A 17,010-nucleotide genomic window follows, 5' to 3' on the forward strand; every position below is an offset into this window, starting at 1 on the left:
TTTATACTTAAACGCAATAATAACAGTGTTTTTTTAATATAGATTTAGTAGTAAGACTCGATTTTTTATCGATCTTTACTAAAACAGTAATTAAGAAATATATGATGAAATTTAATATCATAGGTAATTTCTCATGAAACCTAGAACCGCTTCTGAATTCGGAACATCTGAATCAACTATGCAAGCGAACTAAACTCCACCTCAGATTAATATCACGGTAAACAATTTCTTTACCACCGATATACGACAAGAGCTAAGTTTCAATAGAAGACCTATGTTTTGTAATTGTATTTAAAAGGTACATAAGCTTGTAAATTGTAGTAAAATGTAAAACACAATTGTTTTGTTAATAATAAGATCTCTAGCTGTTAAAATTTTTAAATTGCAACCTTTGCTATCAACTTTATGTGAAATTTTTTTACATTATTTTTAGTGCAATAAAATATATAATAATAATAAAATTGAGATACAAAGAGATGTAAGAAATATGTTGCTCTGGTGCTTTATTTTGATTTTAGAACTCTTAAAAACATGTCCAATTAAATAATGTTAAATGATACACAATCGGAACTAATCTCGATTCGTTCTCGTATTTTCGTTTTTTTTTTTTTATGTTGAGATACCTTTTAATGATTTATATTTTGGCACACATTTTCTTTTCATTTCACACTTACATTAATCGAGTACAAATGTGCTCAACGTGATAATATAAAACAATAAATTAAAAACACCAGTGCGAAGAAACCTGCTCGAAAACCGGTTGTATCCAGTAAATTCCGGATCATTCTCCTACTCCGTCGCCATATTTCGTGCGCCGCGTGCCGACATCGCGTAGCGGGGAAATTTAATTCCAAGGCGCCTTGCGCTCAGTTTGAGCTCAAAGCGGACGTTTCATACACCGCACCAGATATAACAGTATATACCTGTGGCAATTTTAAAAGACAAACAGCCGTGTTGTTCAACAGGATTAAAGTAAAACTACAGGTCATTTTCATTGAATGTCGTTGGCGCGGAATGGCGCGATCCTTTAGCGAAGCTTGCTTTGAATGGGAACTCGAAAGTCATAAAAAGGTTGATTTTTATATATTTTTTGTGTACTTTGAATATGCTCTTTTTAAATGAAATTTCCTGTAGAATTCCTTTAAACTTTACTTGAGAAATATGAATGAAATATATAACACTTAAATTAATATATGAAGTCGAAAAGCAGAAAAGTCTTGACATTATGTTAAAAGACTTATAAGATATAATGCGGTAATGTTAATTTCAAATTTTGGTTATATTTAGATTCGTTGAAAATATAGATATTCTATAATTATATTAATACGTGAAGCAAAAACTTTGTACCCCTTTTTACGGCAATTGCATGGACCTAAGAGTATGAAATTTCGCACACTTAGGTATAATTTATATAGAGAAGGAGTGCAGAATGCTTCTATTTTTTTTATTTTACATAAAATATAAATTATATTAATAAAAAAACATTACACACACTACCCATGTATTTGACATGATTCTTTTGTTTATTGTTAAACTGTATTCAAATTGAGAATAGATTTTATAGATTAATATTGTTTTTCTATATTGAATGTCAAACATAATAAATTCATTAAAACCGTAATAATGTTCAAACTTATAATTTAAATTACTAGTTCAAACTTATAATTTAAGTTACTAGCCGAATTTCAACCACTAGGCAGCCTCTAGTATATGTTAATATGTAATATCGCCAGTTACTGTATATAGACCAATATACAGTAACTGGCGAACAAAACTTCTGCCCGCTCTGTCCGATGGCAGATTGAGCGCACGCTGGATCCGGCCATCATCCGTGGTGACGTTAGTGTGCGCTCACAGGTCCACTCTGATAGGACCAGAGAAGTATCTACCCAGAGTGCGTTCCCTGATAGTCCAAGAAAAGAAGAAGAGCTGCCCATCCCGTTGCCTAGAGTGCACCACGAGGAGGTCACCGACCAATCAGCACCCCAGAATCTGAAAACTAACTACTACAAACTAACCTAACCTAACCTCTGTAAACATAACAAGTATATAAAAGTAAGCAACATTAAAAACTTAACAACGGTCTCCGTTTAAAATATATTACATAATAGCGAGATAGTCTCAGATCCGATGCTCGAAGAAATACGCGTTTCCGGTACAAATGTAGACAGGCTTAGCTTAAGCTGGGATTTCAAAATATGAGTACGAGTCTGAAATACATTTAACGTCAGTAATAGATCCTGTTTAATATCTTAAAGTATATTTGGAATAAATTAAAACCGTTCATTCGAAGATAGTTCGTTTTATTCATGTTTTAAGTCAAAAATCATACAGTCAGCTTAGGGAACTTTATGTTAATTAATAGATTAGTTTCAAACTGTGTGTTCAATAAATAATACAAGGGGGGGGGGGGGGAGAAGGAATACTTTTTTTTGTGAAACTCTTTTGTTTTTAATTTGAAATAAATGATAGTACATGGTTAAGTATCTAAATATAAAATTATAAAACATATTTTTTTTTGTTTTATTATTTTTTAATTCTTAATTTATCTCTTAAAAGGGTTGAATGAATCGTCGTTATTCAAATAACTTGAAATTTTGTACTTATGCACTTCAATACTGTCTGTAATGGAAGAGACGTGCACTTATACATTTTTCGAGTTTCGCCTTGTGGCTGTAAAAAAAATTTAATCCAATTACATGCAGTAGGAACATTTATATTTATTCGTAGTTCTTAATGATATATGTGAAGATATTAAAGTAATGTAACTTTGTATTTCAGTATCAAACAAAAAAAAAAAAAAATTAAGAAATCTAATTAATTTCGTTAATGACTGAATGAAATAAAAGAGGTTCTTTTCTTTTCCGTATTATTTAGAGCACTCAAAGTTTGTCAGTAGCAAGACTTCATTTAGGAATTCGTGATTAATTTGTTTGATAAATTAATTAATCTTACAACAGATTGGGTGAAAATTTTGTGTTATTTAAGTTAAAAGGAACGTGTTTCTTTATAATCTACAAGTTCGATATTACTATGAAAATGAGGAAATCATTTTAAAACGAAATTGTAAAGTTCTTATTGATGGTAAGATTTTTTTTTGTCAAGTATGTTATGTGATTCGTGGTGAATCTGAAAGAGCATTTTTGTAATATTTTATCTGTATTATAACCGCGAATCATGCTGAACAAATTAAATGACTTTAAATGATATTTCTTACGATTAAGTTATATACTCTTAACCCTTTCAGTTTCCTACTGCTCACATAGGGTAGGTGATAATTGTCAAATCTACTTTTAATTTAATACACACCCATTTACATTTCATTAATAAATGTACCTTACAATACATTACATTATTTAATGGCTTCTGATATTGATAATATTATACTTTTTTTGTTCCTATAGCCACAAATATTCACTTAGAACTGTATATGCTTATTTTAAAAGGCTATATCATGACCGAGTCATTACACCAAATGAATAGATTCAACCACAGTGGCTTTAAGTAGTCTTAGATTACTCGTAATTGGATTTCTTTGGATTTTGTGTTGAGACTGTAAAACTAGATAATGAAATTTAAAACAAAAGTGAACTTAAGTCTTTTAAGGGATTTGTTCAGTTATATTGTGTACCAGTGTACAGTTACGTTCAAACTTATCATTTCTTTGCCATAGATTTTCGTTCGAGCTGTTTCTATTTTGTCTATACTTATAGCTAACTAAAATATACAATTCATACATCTAGTCTCAATATGAATTGACGACAATATGTTTTCTGAGCTTAGCGCTAATCAGTTATGGTAAAAGTTCTGTGTTATATTCATAAAGATTTGGTCTAGCCTTGATTGGAGTTTTGGGAGGTAATCATCAGTGATATGTATCGTTTTAAAATAATTAGGTGCAGAAATAATAACTTTGTTTCTGTTCACTAAATTCAAGGAGACATTCAATTGTTCTATTATTAGGTTACTATGTTTCGCGGAATAAGCAGTACCTATTTGGCAGTTGTTTATATTATCGAGAAGCATTTCTAGCTGCGATATTGCTTTTTGTTAGCCACAAAATCTGTCAAGGTTGATAAAACCTGTATTTTCAGAAAGTACACGTAATTTAAACATGTTCATCTACTAACCTGCAACTTTTCTCCCTTATAAAGGTAAGTTTTAATACAGCAGTGGGACATTTATTACATAGTACAACAGTAAAGGTAAATAGTTATGTTATGTAAAAATATATGTGCAAATGAATCTTCACTAATTATCATTGTACTGTGTGGCTACGGTACTAAAGAATATAGCCACCCCCTCTCTTCCCGTGGGTGTCGTAAGAGGCGGCTAAGGGATAACACTGTTCCACTACCACCTTGGAACTTAAAAAGCCGACCGGTGGCGGGATAACCATCCAACTGCTGGCTTTGAAATACACAGGCCGAAGACGGGCAGCAGCGTCTTCGGTGCGACAAAGCCAGTACTGCGGTCACCAACCCGCCTGCCCAGCGTGGTGACTATGGGCAACACACATGAGTTCACGTTATTTTTGGCGTAAACTTGTGGAGGCCTATGTCCAGCAGTGGTGTTCGTGCCAAAAAATGGCGTAAATTCATGTGTTTTTCCCATAGTCACCACGCTGGTTGGTGACTGCAGGGCTGATCTTCACTAATAATAGTTTTAAATAATAATTATTGAAGTATAATGAATCTATCCAATATAATATAATAATATTTTTAAATGTATCAATAAGTGTCATGAAAAACAAAAGTTTATTTATACATTTACGTAACAATCGATTTGAAATGTGAGCTAAATGAAAACGTATATTACACACACAGTTTTTGACGTGCTTAATTAAAAAGGATAGTAAAAATAAAATTAACTATATAATAAAATTACACGATACATGGAATTAAAACCTCAAAGCCGAAGCCTTTCCGTGCATATCATGTAACAGTTCATTAATCTGTAAAATCGCTTGCAGCATTTTGCAGTCGACGGCGCAACTAAGACAACTAATTTATTTAATTTTCTTATCATTTGTAATTTTTCATTTATGTGTTATACACATATGTAATTATATGGTTTTGTGGTTGATTAAGCTTGGATCTACGATACGAGATTACATAATATAACATAATCACAAAACGCTATGTTTTGTGATTTTTTATATTATGTAATCTCAGTGACTTGCATCATTATGCTTATGACTGTGCTGAACTTGACATAGGACTTTTTTTATACCACCAAAGTAGTAGCAAAGAACCGTATACTACATCAGATAATAAGCGATTACTGTAAAATATAGACGCTGGCAATACCAGAAGTATCGCAAGCGCGTTGCTGAAGCTATTGCTGCCTTTGCCCGGAAGCTCTGGATACCTTACTCGCCACAGAAACACAATACTACTTGAGTGTAATATTATTTTGCTGTTATATTCTGTAGGTTCGTGGTACTTTTCCAGTCAAGCATAATATGATATGATCAAAACATGGTCTCGGTAGAAGTGCACTTGGCAAATGTGTATTCACTTCTCTCCCGATGATGGAAAAATTAAAATTGACAGAAGAAACAAATATTGTGAGGGTGATTTACAATTTAGCTGTATATATCAGGTTACAAGCGAGTGATAAATTTTAAAGACGACGAAGCAAGAAAAATATATGCCGTTCAAAATGTTACCGTACTTATGACACAAGAAAAACGATAGTTTAAAGCGAAGCAACGTCGTGAATGCATAACTTTGCCCAAGAGATTCACGTGTTCTACAAAACTAAATGTTAACAAATATCGGCCGATACAACAACAATTTATTTAGACGTCCTATATTTCACATAAACATCAAAATTATAATAATAATAATAATAATAATAATAATAAATTTATTTGTGAAAAACACACTGCATCAGGTTAAAATGATATAAAAAGAAAAACACATTGCACATAATTTACAACAAGGACAAGGAAATACAAAGAGGATGCAAACGTACAACAAAACAAAAAAAGAGATACAATATAAACTTATCGATTAAAAGTATTTAACTAAGACATTTTTTATATAAGTTCGCAGCATGTCTCACAAAAAGGTGTGACCTCAGTTTAAGTTAGGACTGTTAGTCCTAACACTGGTTTTCAGGACCACCCTAAGTTTTGTAATTAATTTTCATTTTGGCGGCATTCTGATAGATATATACATACACATGGATACATACATAGAAATCTATGGATTATATAAAATATTGCAAAACAATACATACTAATAAAGGAAAAGACTGCGATATGGACAACACAAAAAAGTACATTAAATAAATTGAAAAGTATAATAAATAAATTGAAATAATAATAACATGATAAATATATACACATAAACCTACTTGCTTATTATATAAACACATAATTATAAATGGATATATATGGGATTTATTAGGTTATATAGAAATACTGGCACCACAAGGAAAACACCTCCAGAATAAAATACTTATTATAGAAATGAGATAGATAGTTAACTAAACAGTATACTCGCATAAACATTAAAAAAAAAAGAGAGAGAAAAAAAAATAATTAAAAATTCACAGCTACAAAGAAAAAAAAAAAAAACTAATTTTTCTTTTGTAATTCTAATAAATACTTTTTATATTGACGCTTGAAGCTGGCTTTAGTACGAAGGTCACGCAGAGGAGGAGGAAGGTTGTTCCAGCACTTGGTTGCTGCGTATTTAAAGCCACCCCTAAATGCTGCCGTGTGGTGAACCGGCATAGACAGTGCGCAGCGAGTAGATCGTGTAAAATGTGTGGTGTTAATGTTTCTTGTCCATTCCAACCTCTCAAATAAATAGACAGGTACACCGTGTTTAATTATGCCAAACAGCATTGTGGCAAGATGTAATTGCCTACGACTTTCCATTTTTAATATAGATGCCCGATTTATGAAAGGAGTAACGTGATCCCGCCGCGGTATCTGAAAACAATAACGTGCACAGGCGTTTTGAACGCGTTGAATCGATCTTTTAGTGCGCTCTAATAGCCTTGGACCTATAACGGCATCGACGTAATTAAACTGAGAGAGGACCAAAGCTTCACATAGTCTAATGCGTAGTTCTTCACTCAGTGACTTCCTAATACGATACATAACTTTCAAACGGAAAAAACAATTACGTACTAACTTTAAAACATGTTTTTCGAACCGTAGATTCTCATCCATTAGAAGCCCTAAATTACGAGCTTCTGATACTCTGTCGATTTTGCAGCCATTAACAGCAATCAGTGGATCAAAGTCCTGGACTTGCTGTACCTGCTTTCGCGTACCGATAATCATATACTTCGTTTTATTGGGGTTCAAAACCAAAGCATTTGACTTGGCCCAGTCAAAAATCCTATCCAGATCACTGTTGATTTTACCCACCGAGGGTGCAACGTCATGAGATCGAAAAGAAAAATAAATCTGAATGTCATCGGCATAAATATGAAATTTACAATTTTGTATGCACCTAGTAACGTCGGCAGAGTAAATGCTAAACAAGATTGGCCCCAGTATGGAACCCTGAGGTACTCCTCTTTTAACTGGGCTACGCCGTGAGGAAATCACATTTCCCTCCTCTGTTTTTATTTCTACAACTTGGTATCTATCTTGTAGATAGCTGGCAAACCACAGAACAGCGGACTCATCCAATCCGTAAAATCGGAGTTTTGCTAAAAGTAAGTTAATATTAATAGCATCAAATGCTCGAGAGAAATCAAGAAATACTATAATAGTAACATTTCCTCTATCTTGGGCATGAAGTATGTCATCGATCACACCCACAAGAGCGGTCGTAGTGCTGTGGTGCTTCCTAAAACCTGACTGCATTACGGGTAGAATGCTCCTACTTTCTACGTATTCAGTGAGTTGCTTACAGACAATTTTTTCCAAGATTTTTGAGGGACACGACAATATACTTATTGGACGTAGATCTTTAAATTCCGAAGGGTGGGAAGTTTTAGGAATAGGACGCACCACAGCATCACGCCACATCTCGGGGAATGTTGAGGATAAGATGCTTCTATTAACTAAGTTGGTAAAAGAGTTTAGTGTGTACGGAATAGATAAGAGTAGCATATCCAATGAAATGCCATCCACGCCGACGGCGTTAGAACGCAGTTCCCGAACAATGGTGGCAACCTCCTCCTCCGTCACAACATGGAATCTAAAAGTACTTGACGAATCATATTTGTTTTTAAGATAATACTCAATATATGAAGAATCTACTATATTATCACCTGGAACGTTCATAAAATGTTTATTCAACTTCTCCGCATCACGCAAATTTATAGGAAGGGGCACATCAGTATTTTTAAAGTTTACATTTTCTTTAATGTGTTTCCACATGGTTCTAGGGTTTTGTATGTTGGAGCAAATATACTTTTTTAGATAGGCTTCTTTTTCGGCGTTGATGGCCTGCGCTACGAGATTCTTAAGTTCCTTGTAGTAGTTTAGCTTGGACGGACTCTTAGATGAACGGGCCTCCCGATGGGCCTTATCGCGATGTTTCATCATTATACGAATATTATAAGTTATCCAAGGGTAGCTCTTTTCCTTAATGGTAACCTTTTTTTTGGGGACAAGACAGTCAAAAACTCTAAGCAAATTAGAGGAGATATATTTGGCTGTTTCATTAATATTCACCCCATCATTCATAGCACTCCAATTGACTGATTCCATGTAATTTTCAAAAAGTGATAAATCTATGTCTTTAATAGGCCTATAACACAAAGTTTTCGGGCGCTTTTTTATCTTGGGCATATCCAGCTCACACACGACTAACGCATGGTCACTGAGTGAAGGCAAATGATCAACCCATACTCGTGTCACGCTTGCATCAGTGCAAACGAGATCGAGCAAGGTGTTTACATGAGCGGAGAAATGTGTGGGCTCAGTGACGATCTGCTGAAGGCCGAAGCTGGACAAGAGATCATTGAGTAATAACGTGTTACCCTCTCTAGCGTTCAGTACGTTAATATTGAAGTCGCCGAGAAGGATGATATGATCATGCCATGAAAACGAACTGATTGACTCACTCAGTGCGTTAACGAATGTCTGCACACATAGCCAGGGTGGACGATAAGCGGTACCAACAGCAACCTTTTTACAATTTATTCTTACCTGAAGCCACATTTGCTCAACAGTGTCCGTGATTGGATGCCTGAGGATGCGGACGGGCAGTTCACACTTACAGTAGAAACCAACACCGCCACCTCGACCACGTATACTAGAAGGACGAGGAACGTGTCGAAGGTGGTATCCAGCTATCTTTGGGGCATTGGCGTCTTCACCCTCTTTAAGCCATGTTTCGTTCAATGCACAAATATCGATTTCATGTTTCTGCAACGCAACCACAAGTTCCTCATGACCTGTACCCAAGGAGCGAGGGTTAATTAAACCAAAACGAATATATCTATCTAAAGCCATTAATAACAACCATTATTAAAAATAAACTAGCAACATAACACAAAGTAAACCTCTTTATATAAGATACCACATAAAAAACATAGAATAATATATATTTATAATAAGATATAATAATATCAACAATCACAATATACCATATCAACATATAAAGTAAACCGTAATTAAAATAATGCTTAGCAATATATGAACCAGAAGTACCCCCATCATAAAAAAAAATATCATCCAAATAGTTGTGTTTGCATACTATTACAGTAGAATAATACTTTATGATTACATCGAAAGCCTTAAAGTATATTACACTATTTTTGTGAGACGTGGCGAGATAGGCAATAATCACCGCCAATATGGAATATGAACGTTTAACCGTAGTTATTTCCAGGTAACTAGTTCTTAAAACATAAAATTCAGTACACGAAACAACAACAATATTATTATTGCATACAATATATAGAAGAGATAAAATATCATACAAACAAACTATACACAAAAAACCTTTTCAATGTCATTGATAGATCCAATACGATGTCTAATATTATTTAAACCAGCATCTCGGCGCGCGAATATGCGCCCATTTCGCGTCCACACGTACCGCCAACCCGCTTCCTTAGCTTTCGCGCGAGCAGCGTAAAATAATTGACGGTTAGTGCGAGTGAGACGCTCGTTGACGTAAAATCGTCGTGGCTGTGCATCAATGTTAAAGCCGGCCGAGTCCGCACCCCGTCTCACGCGCGCCGCGCGCAGTATCTCGTCGCGGACAGAACGTCGGGCCAGACGCACACAAATGGCGCGGGTTCGAGGCCGAGTCGATGTAGCTGAAGTTCGGCGGGGACCGGCGCGCTGCACACTCACTATATCGCGTTCATCGATGTTTACCCCTATTTTATTACCAACCAGGTTGACTACATGCGTAAGATTTTCGCCGTCCAGCTCCGTTATACCGGTGATCTCTATATCATTTAGCAACAGCTCCTGATCTCGCTCATTAATATCCGCTCTAAGCTGGGCTATGGTGTTTTCATTAGTGTCTAGGATCTCTTTTTCCCTTTCTAACCTAGACAAACGTTCATCAAATGCGTCTATGCGACTGTTAAACTCAACCAAACTTGATCTAATGGAGCCAATTTCCTGCCTAAACGAACACATCTCCTTTGTGCAAGCCGATAGCTCATTGCGTAGGAGTTCAATTGCTTTTGTCATAGCTTCGATACTACTAACACTATTATCATCTAAAAAAGCATCTGCACACCCGTCGTTGCTTTTACAGCCTTTGCATAACCATTTAGGTGCAGCTGTATTGCCAGGGCTCGAGTTCGATAAACACCCACGATGGAAAGTAAGGGAGCATTTCTTGCACTTAGCGCCATCTGCTGAGGAGGTGAACTTACCACAGCTGTTACATTTATTGGCCATAATGAACTTATTTATCTTATAAGTGTTAAGTCAAACTATGGGGACTAGATGTCGCTAGTTTATACCAGTTTTAATAATTAAATTAAACAATTAACTATTTAATGAGTATTTTGTCTTTGTATTACAATAAATCCAATTTGCACTCACAGAAGACGGGCTGCTTATCAGGCATACTATCCACAATTTTATATTTTACAGCGGATGACACAACGAACGGACAGCTGATCGTCACTCACAGAAACAACAAGATTAAATCCCTTCTCTTGCGTAATTTATCTTGCAAACATTTATGGGCACTATTTAAGCACTCAGATGAATGTTTATGTAAAACTTTCTGTATATAATGAATATTATACACTTAATTCACTCTGCAGATACGAAATACGTGTTGTTCAGACTACCGCCAAAACAGAAAAAAAAATTATATTCTGAATATATAAAATACATACACGTAGATTAAATTGTACCGAGCTTTGAGTTTAATCCAAAGCTGTGAAACAAAACACAACGACGTTATCATATTCTAACTATAAATCAACATCAAGCTAATTTAGCATTTATGAGGAAGAGAACAGATATCAAATTCTGAAATCTAAGAGCAATAAGAACATTCGACATGTTTATTTGTAAAACAATTGATTTACATTTTAGCAGACAAGTTCGACTGATGTTATACGTAAAATAACAATATATCAGATGAAGCAGTAATTTAATTGGTACTGCTGGAAATTACAAAATTAACGAATTTATCTGAATGCCACAGTAAATGTAATCGATATTTAATGCAGTAAAATTCGCTTGATTTTACTTTGAATATTCATATTACACCTGGGCAAAGAAAACCCTATCGATATGATCTAACTGGTTCATCTACATAATAATTTTCACATTTCTTTTCATATAAATTTTCGTTTGTTGCTAACGATATAAATTTCTCTATCAAATTATGAAATCCAGGAAGATCATGTGGTAAATAAAACCAAGTAATTCACGAAAATAAGCGTAGATGATAGAGAATAGAATGCTGAGGATACAAAAGAATGTAGAAAATTGTATGAAGTCTTCCTGCTCTTCCATTTACCGTTTGAAATGGAGTCATAGCTTCAGCCTAGTACACTCCTGGTAAAGCTGCTTATAAGATTTGATATTTTTCTGAACGTCAATTGTCTATGTATATATAAGATAAGTTGTCTCTTGAAACCAAATTTATTGAATTGTCGTTATACCCAATGGCCAATTTAGGTACTGTAGATGTAATTTCACGGATATAAAAATAAAATTAGACTGGTTCATTCATCTTCACACTAGAATACAATAACATAAAGCTTTGTTGAAGGTTGTGAAGGGGCGGTACGGACGAACAATAGCAAAACATTACTAATGTTCCCAATAGGAAAAACACTTATCGCTTGTATGTTACGCGAAGATGAAAGGTTCTAATTGCCTCTCTCTTTTCTGTCAAGCAGTCATATTTTATAATTTATGTTTGAAATTTATCGAAACTTTTATATTTATTTTAATTTGTAAGATTTTCTCATCTTCTTTTCGTGGTTGAACTTTGAGACCATTTTTGAATCTCAGGAGAAATTCTAGGACACTCGTATTTCTCAAAAGGCTACGGAATAAGCGTGGTTACTGGTTGATTAGTTTTTTCTGTGCTCAGCTGAGATATTTATCCGATGTAACAGTAGAGTATTAAAATTAATTAGATAACTAGTATTTACAGTTTTATTTATCTAAATTATACCTTTAGTTAGTAAAAAGATCCGATATCCGATTCGAAAATGCCAAAGTTTTAATGTCACAAACATTATGTAAGAATTCAAGTGTACAGAAAGTTTTTCGTAATATAAACTATCTGTTACATATTTCCACAATTCTCATCGACTCCTAACTAAGAGATATCAACGCCGTACATTTGCACAGTAAAATTCATAAATATTAAGAAGAAGCAAGGAGTGTATAAGAAAAAAGAAATCCACATCATACCTAACTGATGCGTTTTGTGAAACTTTTACAATATATCACGATATCCCAACTCCGCCTCGAGATAACTTTGTTTATTCAAGTAGCTGTATTATCAAGATTATAAACATACGAGTTTTACAAGAGCCGCTTTACCAAGTTTTTTGAATATGTTGAAATGTTTTTCGGCTTTGCGAAAGTATTTAACTTAACCCAATTCGGGATACAGTGATTTCTTTTGAGTTTTGAGGTAATGTTTGAATTTCCTGTATCTAATATTTTACTTTTCAGACTTGTTTGAAACGTTATTTTACTTTCTAGTTCGTTATTAAAATATTCTTTTATTTTTTATTTGTGTTTTTAAAATCCTATTGTTGTGTGAGAAGTATTGAAAGTTATTAATGGGATGCAAGGTGACGGTGTTAGGGCTTAGCTACAAAACGCATCGACTAATTTGGTCTTGGCTACTGAAGAGGACAAATTTTATAGATGGCTCGCCACCAGTAGACACCTGTTTCAGCATCGTATTTGATGTTGTGTTCCAAAAGAATCAGCAATTAACCTAACTGTAGAATATCAGACTCTTTAAAAAAGGCCATAATAAAATTAAACTTTCCTTTTAAATTTAATTCCTTGTAGAATTTTTTTTATCAGATGATTGTTTTTCAATTTCTTTTTTTGTAATCCAACAATCGTCTCATTTCATTATTTTTTTTTTAGATGTATTTGTTTTATCTGTCAAACAATAGTATATCAATAAAGTATGTATATTTAAATAAAGCGTTGACCTTTGTCAAGTCGAGTGACAATCGAAATTAAAGCTCCTTCGCAGTTACGGCCTAAATCAATTCTGCTTCAATTATCAATCGCGAAGTTTTTACTTTTTTAGTTATATTAATTTAATAGAACATACCTTGTAAATTTTGGTTGTTTTACTTAAACAAAAAAATAAATAAATAAATTTTTTTATTTTTTATTTAAAATAGTAAATTGAATAATTTTTTTAGAGTTTATATATTCGATTCGTAAGAGAAAATGCTTATATTTAATAATATTCCGACCATTATTAAACTTCAGTTTAACAAAAATAAATTACGTAAACCAAAAAATTAACAAGGAAAAATGATAACATGAATATTTACTCTATAATACCTCCTCAAAGAAATACACAAAATTTGTGTAAACAGGTCAATGAGATGATCCTCGCTTCGGGACTTTGCGAAAAAAATCCGTAGATTGAATTTGCATGTTGGTCTGACCAGTTAACTAACGCTGGGTCAGAGATTACATAAATAATGTTAAATTAAAACGGAAATTTCTTTTTTTTGATCCTTAAACTAAAATATGCTTTAAAATTAAAATGAAATGTTTTTCGTCCAGAGATGTACAGCCTCCTTCGTCCACATTAATGATTAAAATGTAAATGAAGAGTTCATTTCTTTGTTTATTGTTTATAAGAGCTAGTTGTATTCGGTATTGTTAATAATCATGCTCTAAAAACCTCTATTCTTCAGCCTAATACAGTCCACTGCTGGACATAGGCCTCCATAATTTTGTATCAAAAATGGTGTGAACTCATGTGTTTTGCCCATAGTCACCACCTATACAATAATAGTAAATAACATATTTTACTGGTGATAATTGGGTTTGAGTCCCAGGAATAAGACGTACTTTCATTATCTTTTATAAAAACAAATGATAAATTAATTAATAGATTTAACATCAGGCCAGAAATGGAACCCACAAACCCCGGAGCAGAAAGCTGTCACAAAAAAGGAGAAAGGAGAAAAAAATCTAAATAACTTACAGTGGCTATAAACACAGGAATTCTTAAACCAAAATTGGTATGAGGTTTTTTTAACGAAAATGGTCACTCCTAATTAACTAACTAGATACTGTTTTCAAAATATATGTATAGATATTACATACATAGGGGCGTTTTCGAAATACCTACAAATGTACAGAACACAAATTGCTTCGACACAAAATCCATACTGTTCGTTTTAGACGTTGTTAGCACTCATTGTTTTATCTTTTCCCTTTTGCCTGTCAACGAGGCATCGTTAGAGCAGTGGTGATTGAATACATCGGTACAAAGCAAAAAAGCTTAGCGTAAAAAATCGCAAGATGGCCGTTTGAAAAATGTCCTAGAAGAACATATAACGTTTAAAGTTAACTTCAAAAGAACATTAGCACATTGAATACTGACTAATCTGTGTCTATCTCCGTCTTAGATAAATTGAAATGTTTCACCGAAATGACTGTATGTAAGTTCATAAGTTCTTAGGTACCTAGTTCTTTTTGAAGCTTACAACTTAAGAATGGATTTCCATATAAGGTATGAGAAAAATATGAGTAGTAAAATCTACTGAAAGACGTTATGTTTGCGATCCCGTCACGTTTTTACGTTTTACGTTGTTACGAGATCGCAAACGCGATCGATGGCGTTACGACGTTTTCTAATAACGCCATATATCAGAACGCAATAGGGTTACGATAGATGGCGTTATCTTATTCGTTTATTTACCATTTGATATGGTATTAATCTTTTTCTTAGACTAGTAAGCCTTTTTTGTGCCTATTTAGACAGAGGATCTGAAGGAGTAAACTCCAGTCGAGCATCGGAAATGACTCACACACTTTTTACGTCTACTTATGTTGTATTATTTGTTGATGTAATAGAAGTCTGTTTTTTTCATTTGCGAGTTAAGAAAAACGTAACGAGGTCATTCCTTCACTATATTTTACTACTCACATTTTTTTTATACCGAGGCTTTATATAAAAATTGATTCCTAAGGAGTTAACTCCGATAGTGAATTAAATTCGCTTTATTAAATATAACACGAAAAGTACTTCTTAATCTTAATTAAATTTACACAGAACCGTAAAATAACAGGCAACACCTCCGTTAAAGAAATCATCAAAATCAGTCCACTCAGTCAAAATTTCTAAGGTAACATACATAAAAAATACAATCGAATTGAGAATATCCTCCTATTTTAGAGGTCGGTTAAAAATACTGAGCTCCCCATTTTCCTTCTTAGCCTCAACAAGATTAAAAACATTCCTCAATGCTTTGTTTTAATATTTTATGAAAATTCATTTTTAGTTTAAAATACGTACACAATAACGTTGAAACAAATTTAAATTTATAAGTGTTTCTAAGTTGACTTTATTTCCTTCATTTAGATAAATACAATAAGAATTATTATTTAACCTTCATTTTCTCGTAATACCTGCTATGCAGTATATATACCGCATAGCAGGTTTTCTGATACAAAAATATTCTCTAAACATAGAGTTCCTATACGAATTTATTCATTGAAATACGTAGTTAGCAGTAGTGTCTTATTTTATAAAGTTTCGTTGTTTAGATCGAAGCGCGATAACTGGATCAAATTTTAAGTCGTTCATTTGCATATCTGGTAGAATATGGAGCCAGTGTATGGTTTTTCCGCTTGCACTAGTTTTAACATCGGGAAGCAAGGTATTTCTTTATACATTCTATTCGTATTACCATATAAATTGCTCTTTTCTGCCTTTGTTTCTTCCTGTACAGAATTTCATGAAGTTAGTTATAGGAAAAAACTATTAATTTGTAGTCTTAGAATTAGTCCACTATGGTCTACGGTATTGTGAATAATGTCCATTCGACTTTTCCTATTTTGAAGGTTTCGAGTTTTGTTTACCACACATATCTACTGTCAATTTACGGGCGTATATTTTTTGAAATTTGTCTTAAGATAACATGTGACAGGACAATGCCTAACAATTTTGGTTTTTATTTTTTATACTTACTATTATTCTGAGTAGGAAATTTCCTGCTGTGTCCAACCTCAGTTAAAAAAATATCTTAGAATTGATTATATATACATACTAGCTTTGCCCGCGACTCTATCTGCGTGGGATTTAACAAAAAAGTTATTATTCAGTTCGCAGAGTTAAAAATAAATAAATTTCTACACTAAAAGTAGCCTAAGTTACCCCTTATTACATCAGCTATCTGCCATTGAAAGTCCCGTCAAAACCGGTCCAGCCGTTTCAGAGATTAGCCGGAACAAACAGACAGACAGACAGACAGACAGACAAAAATTGTAAAAATGATATTTTGGTATATGTACCGTGTATACATCCATATGCATTTAATAAAATCGGTTACTTTAATATTACAAACAGACACTCCAATTTTATTTATTTGTAT

At 33.6% G+C, this 17,010-nt stretch overlaps 1 protein-coding gene across 1 annotated transcript; it reads right to left on the reverse strand.

Annotated features, from left to right (window-relative positions):
- Nucleotides 1-9,910: 9,910 nt before the first annotated feature.
- On the reverse strand, nt 9,911-10,843 carry LOC123661195. The gene has a single exon (XM_045596181.1). The coding sequence runs from the start codon at nt 10,841-10,843 to the stop codon at nt 9,911-9,913; it is 933 nt and encodes a 310-aa protein (XP_045452137.1).
- Nucleotides 10,844-17,010: the final 6,167 nt, after the last annotated feature.

This window comes from Melitaea cinxia, chromosome 16 (genome assembly GCF_905220565.1).
Source record: "Melitaea cinxia chromosome 16, ilMelCinx1.1, whole genome shotgun sequence".
Taxonomy (NCBI): Eukaryota; Metazoa; Arthropoda; class Insecta; order Lepidoptera; family Nymphalidae; genus Melitaea; species Melitaea cinxia.

Excerpts from the sequence above, each read along its gene's own strand:
- LOC123661195 (XM_045596181.1), bottom strand. The coding sequence starts at position 10,843 with ATGGCCAATAAATGTAACAGCTGTGGTAAGTTCACCTCCTCAGCAGAT.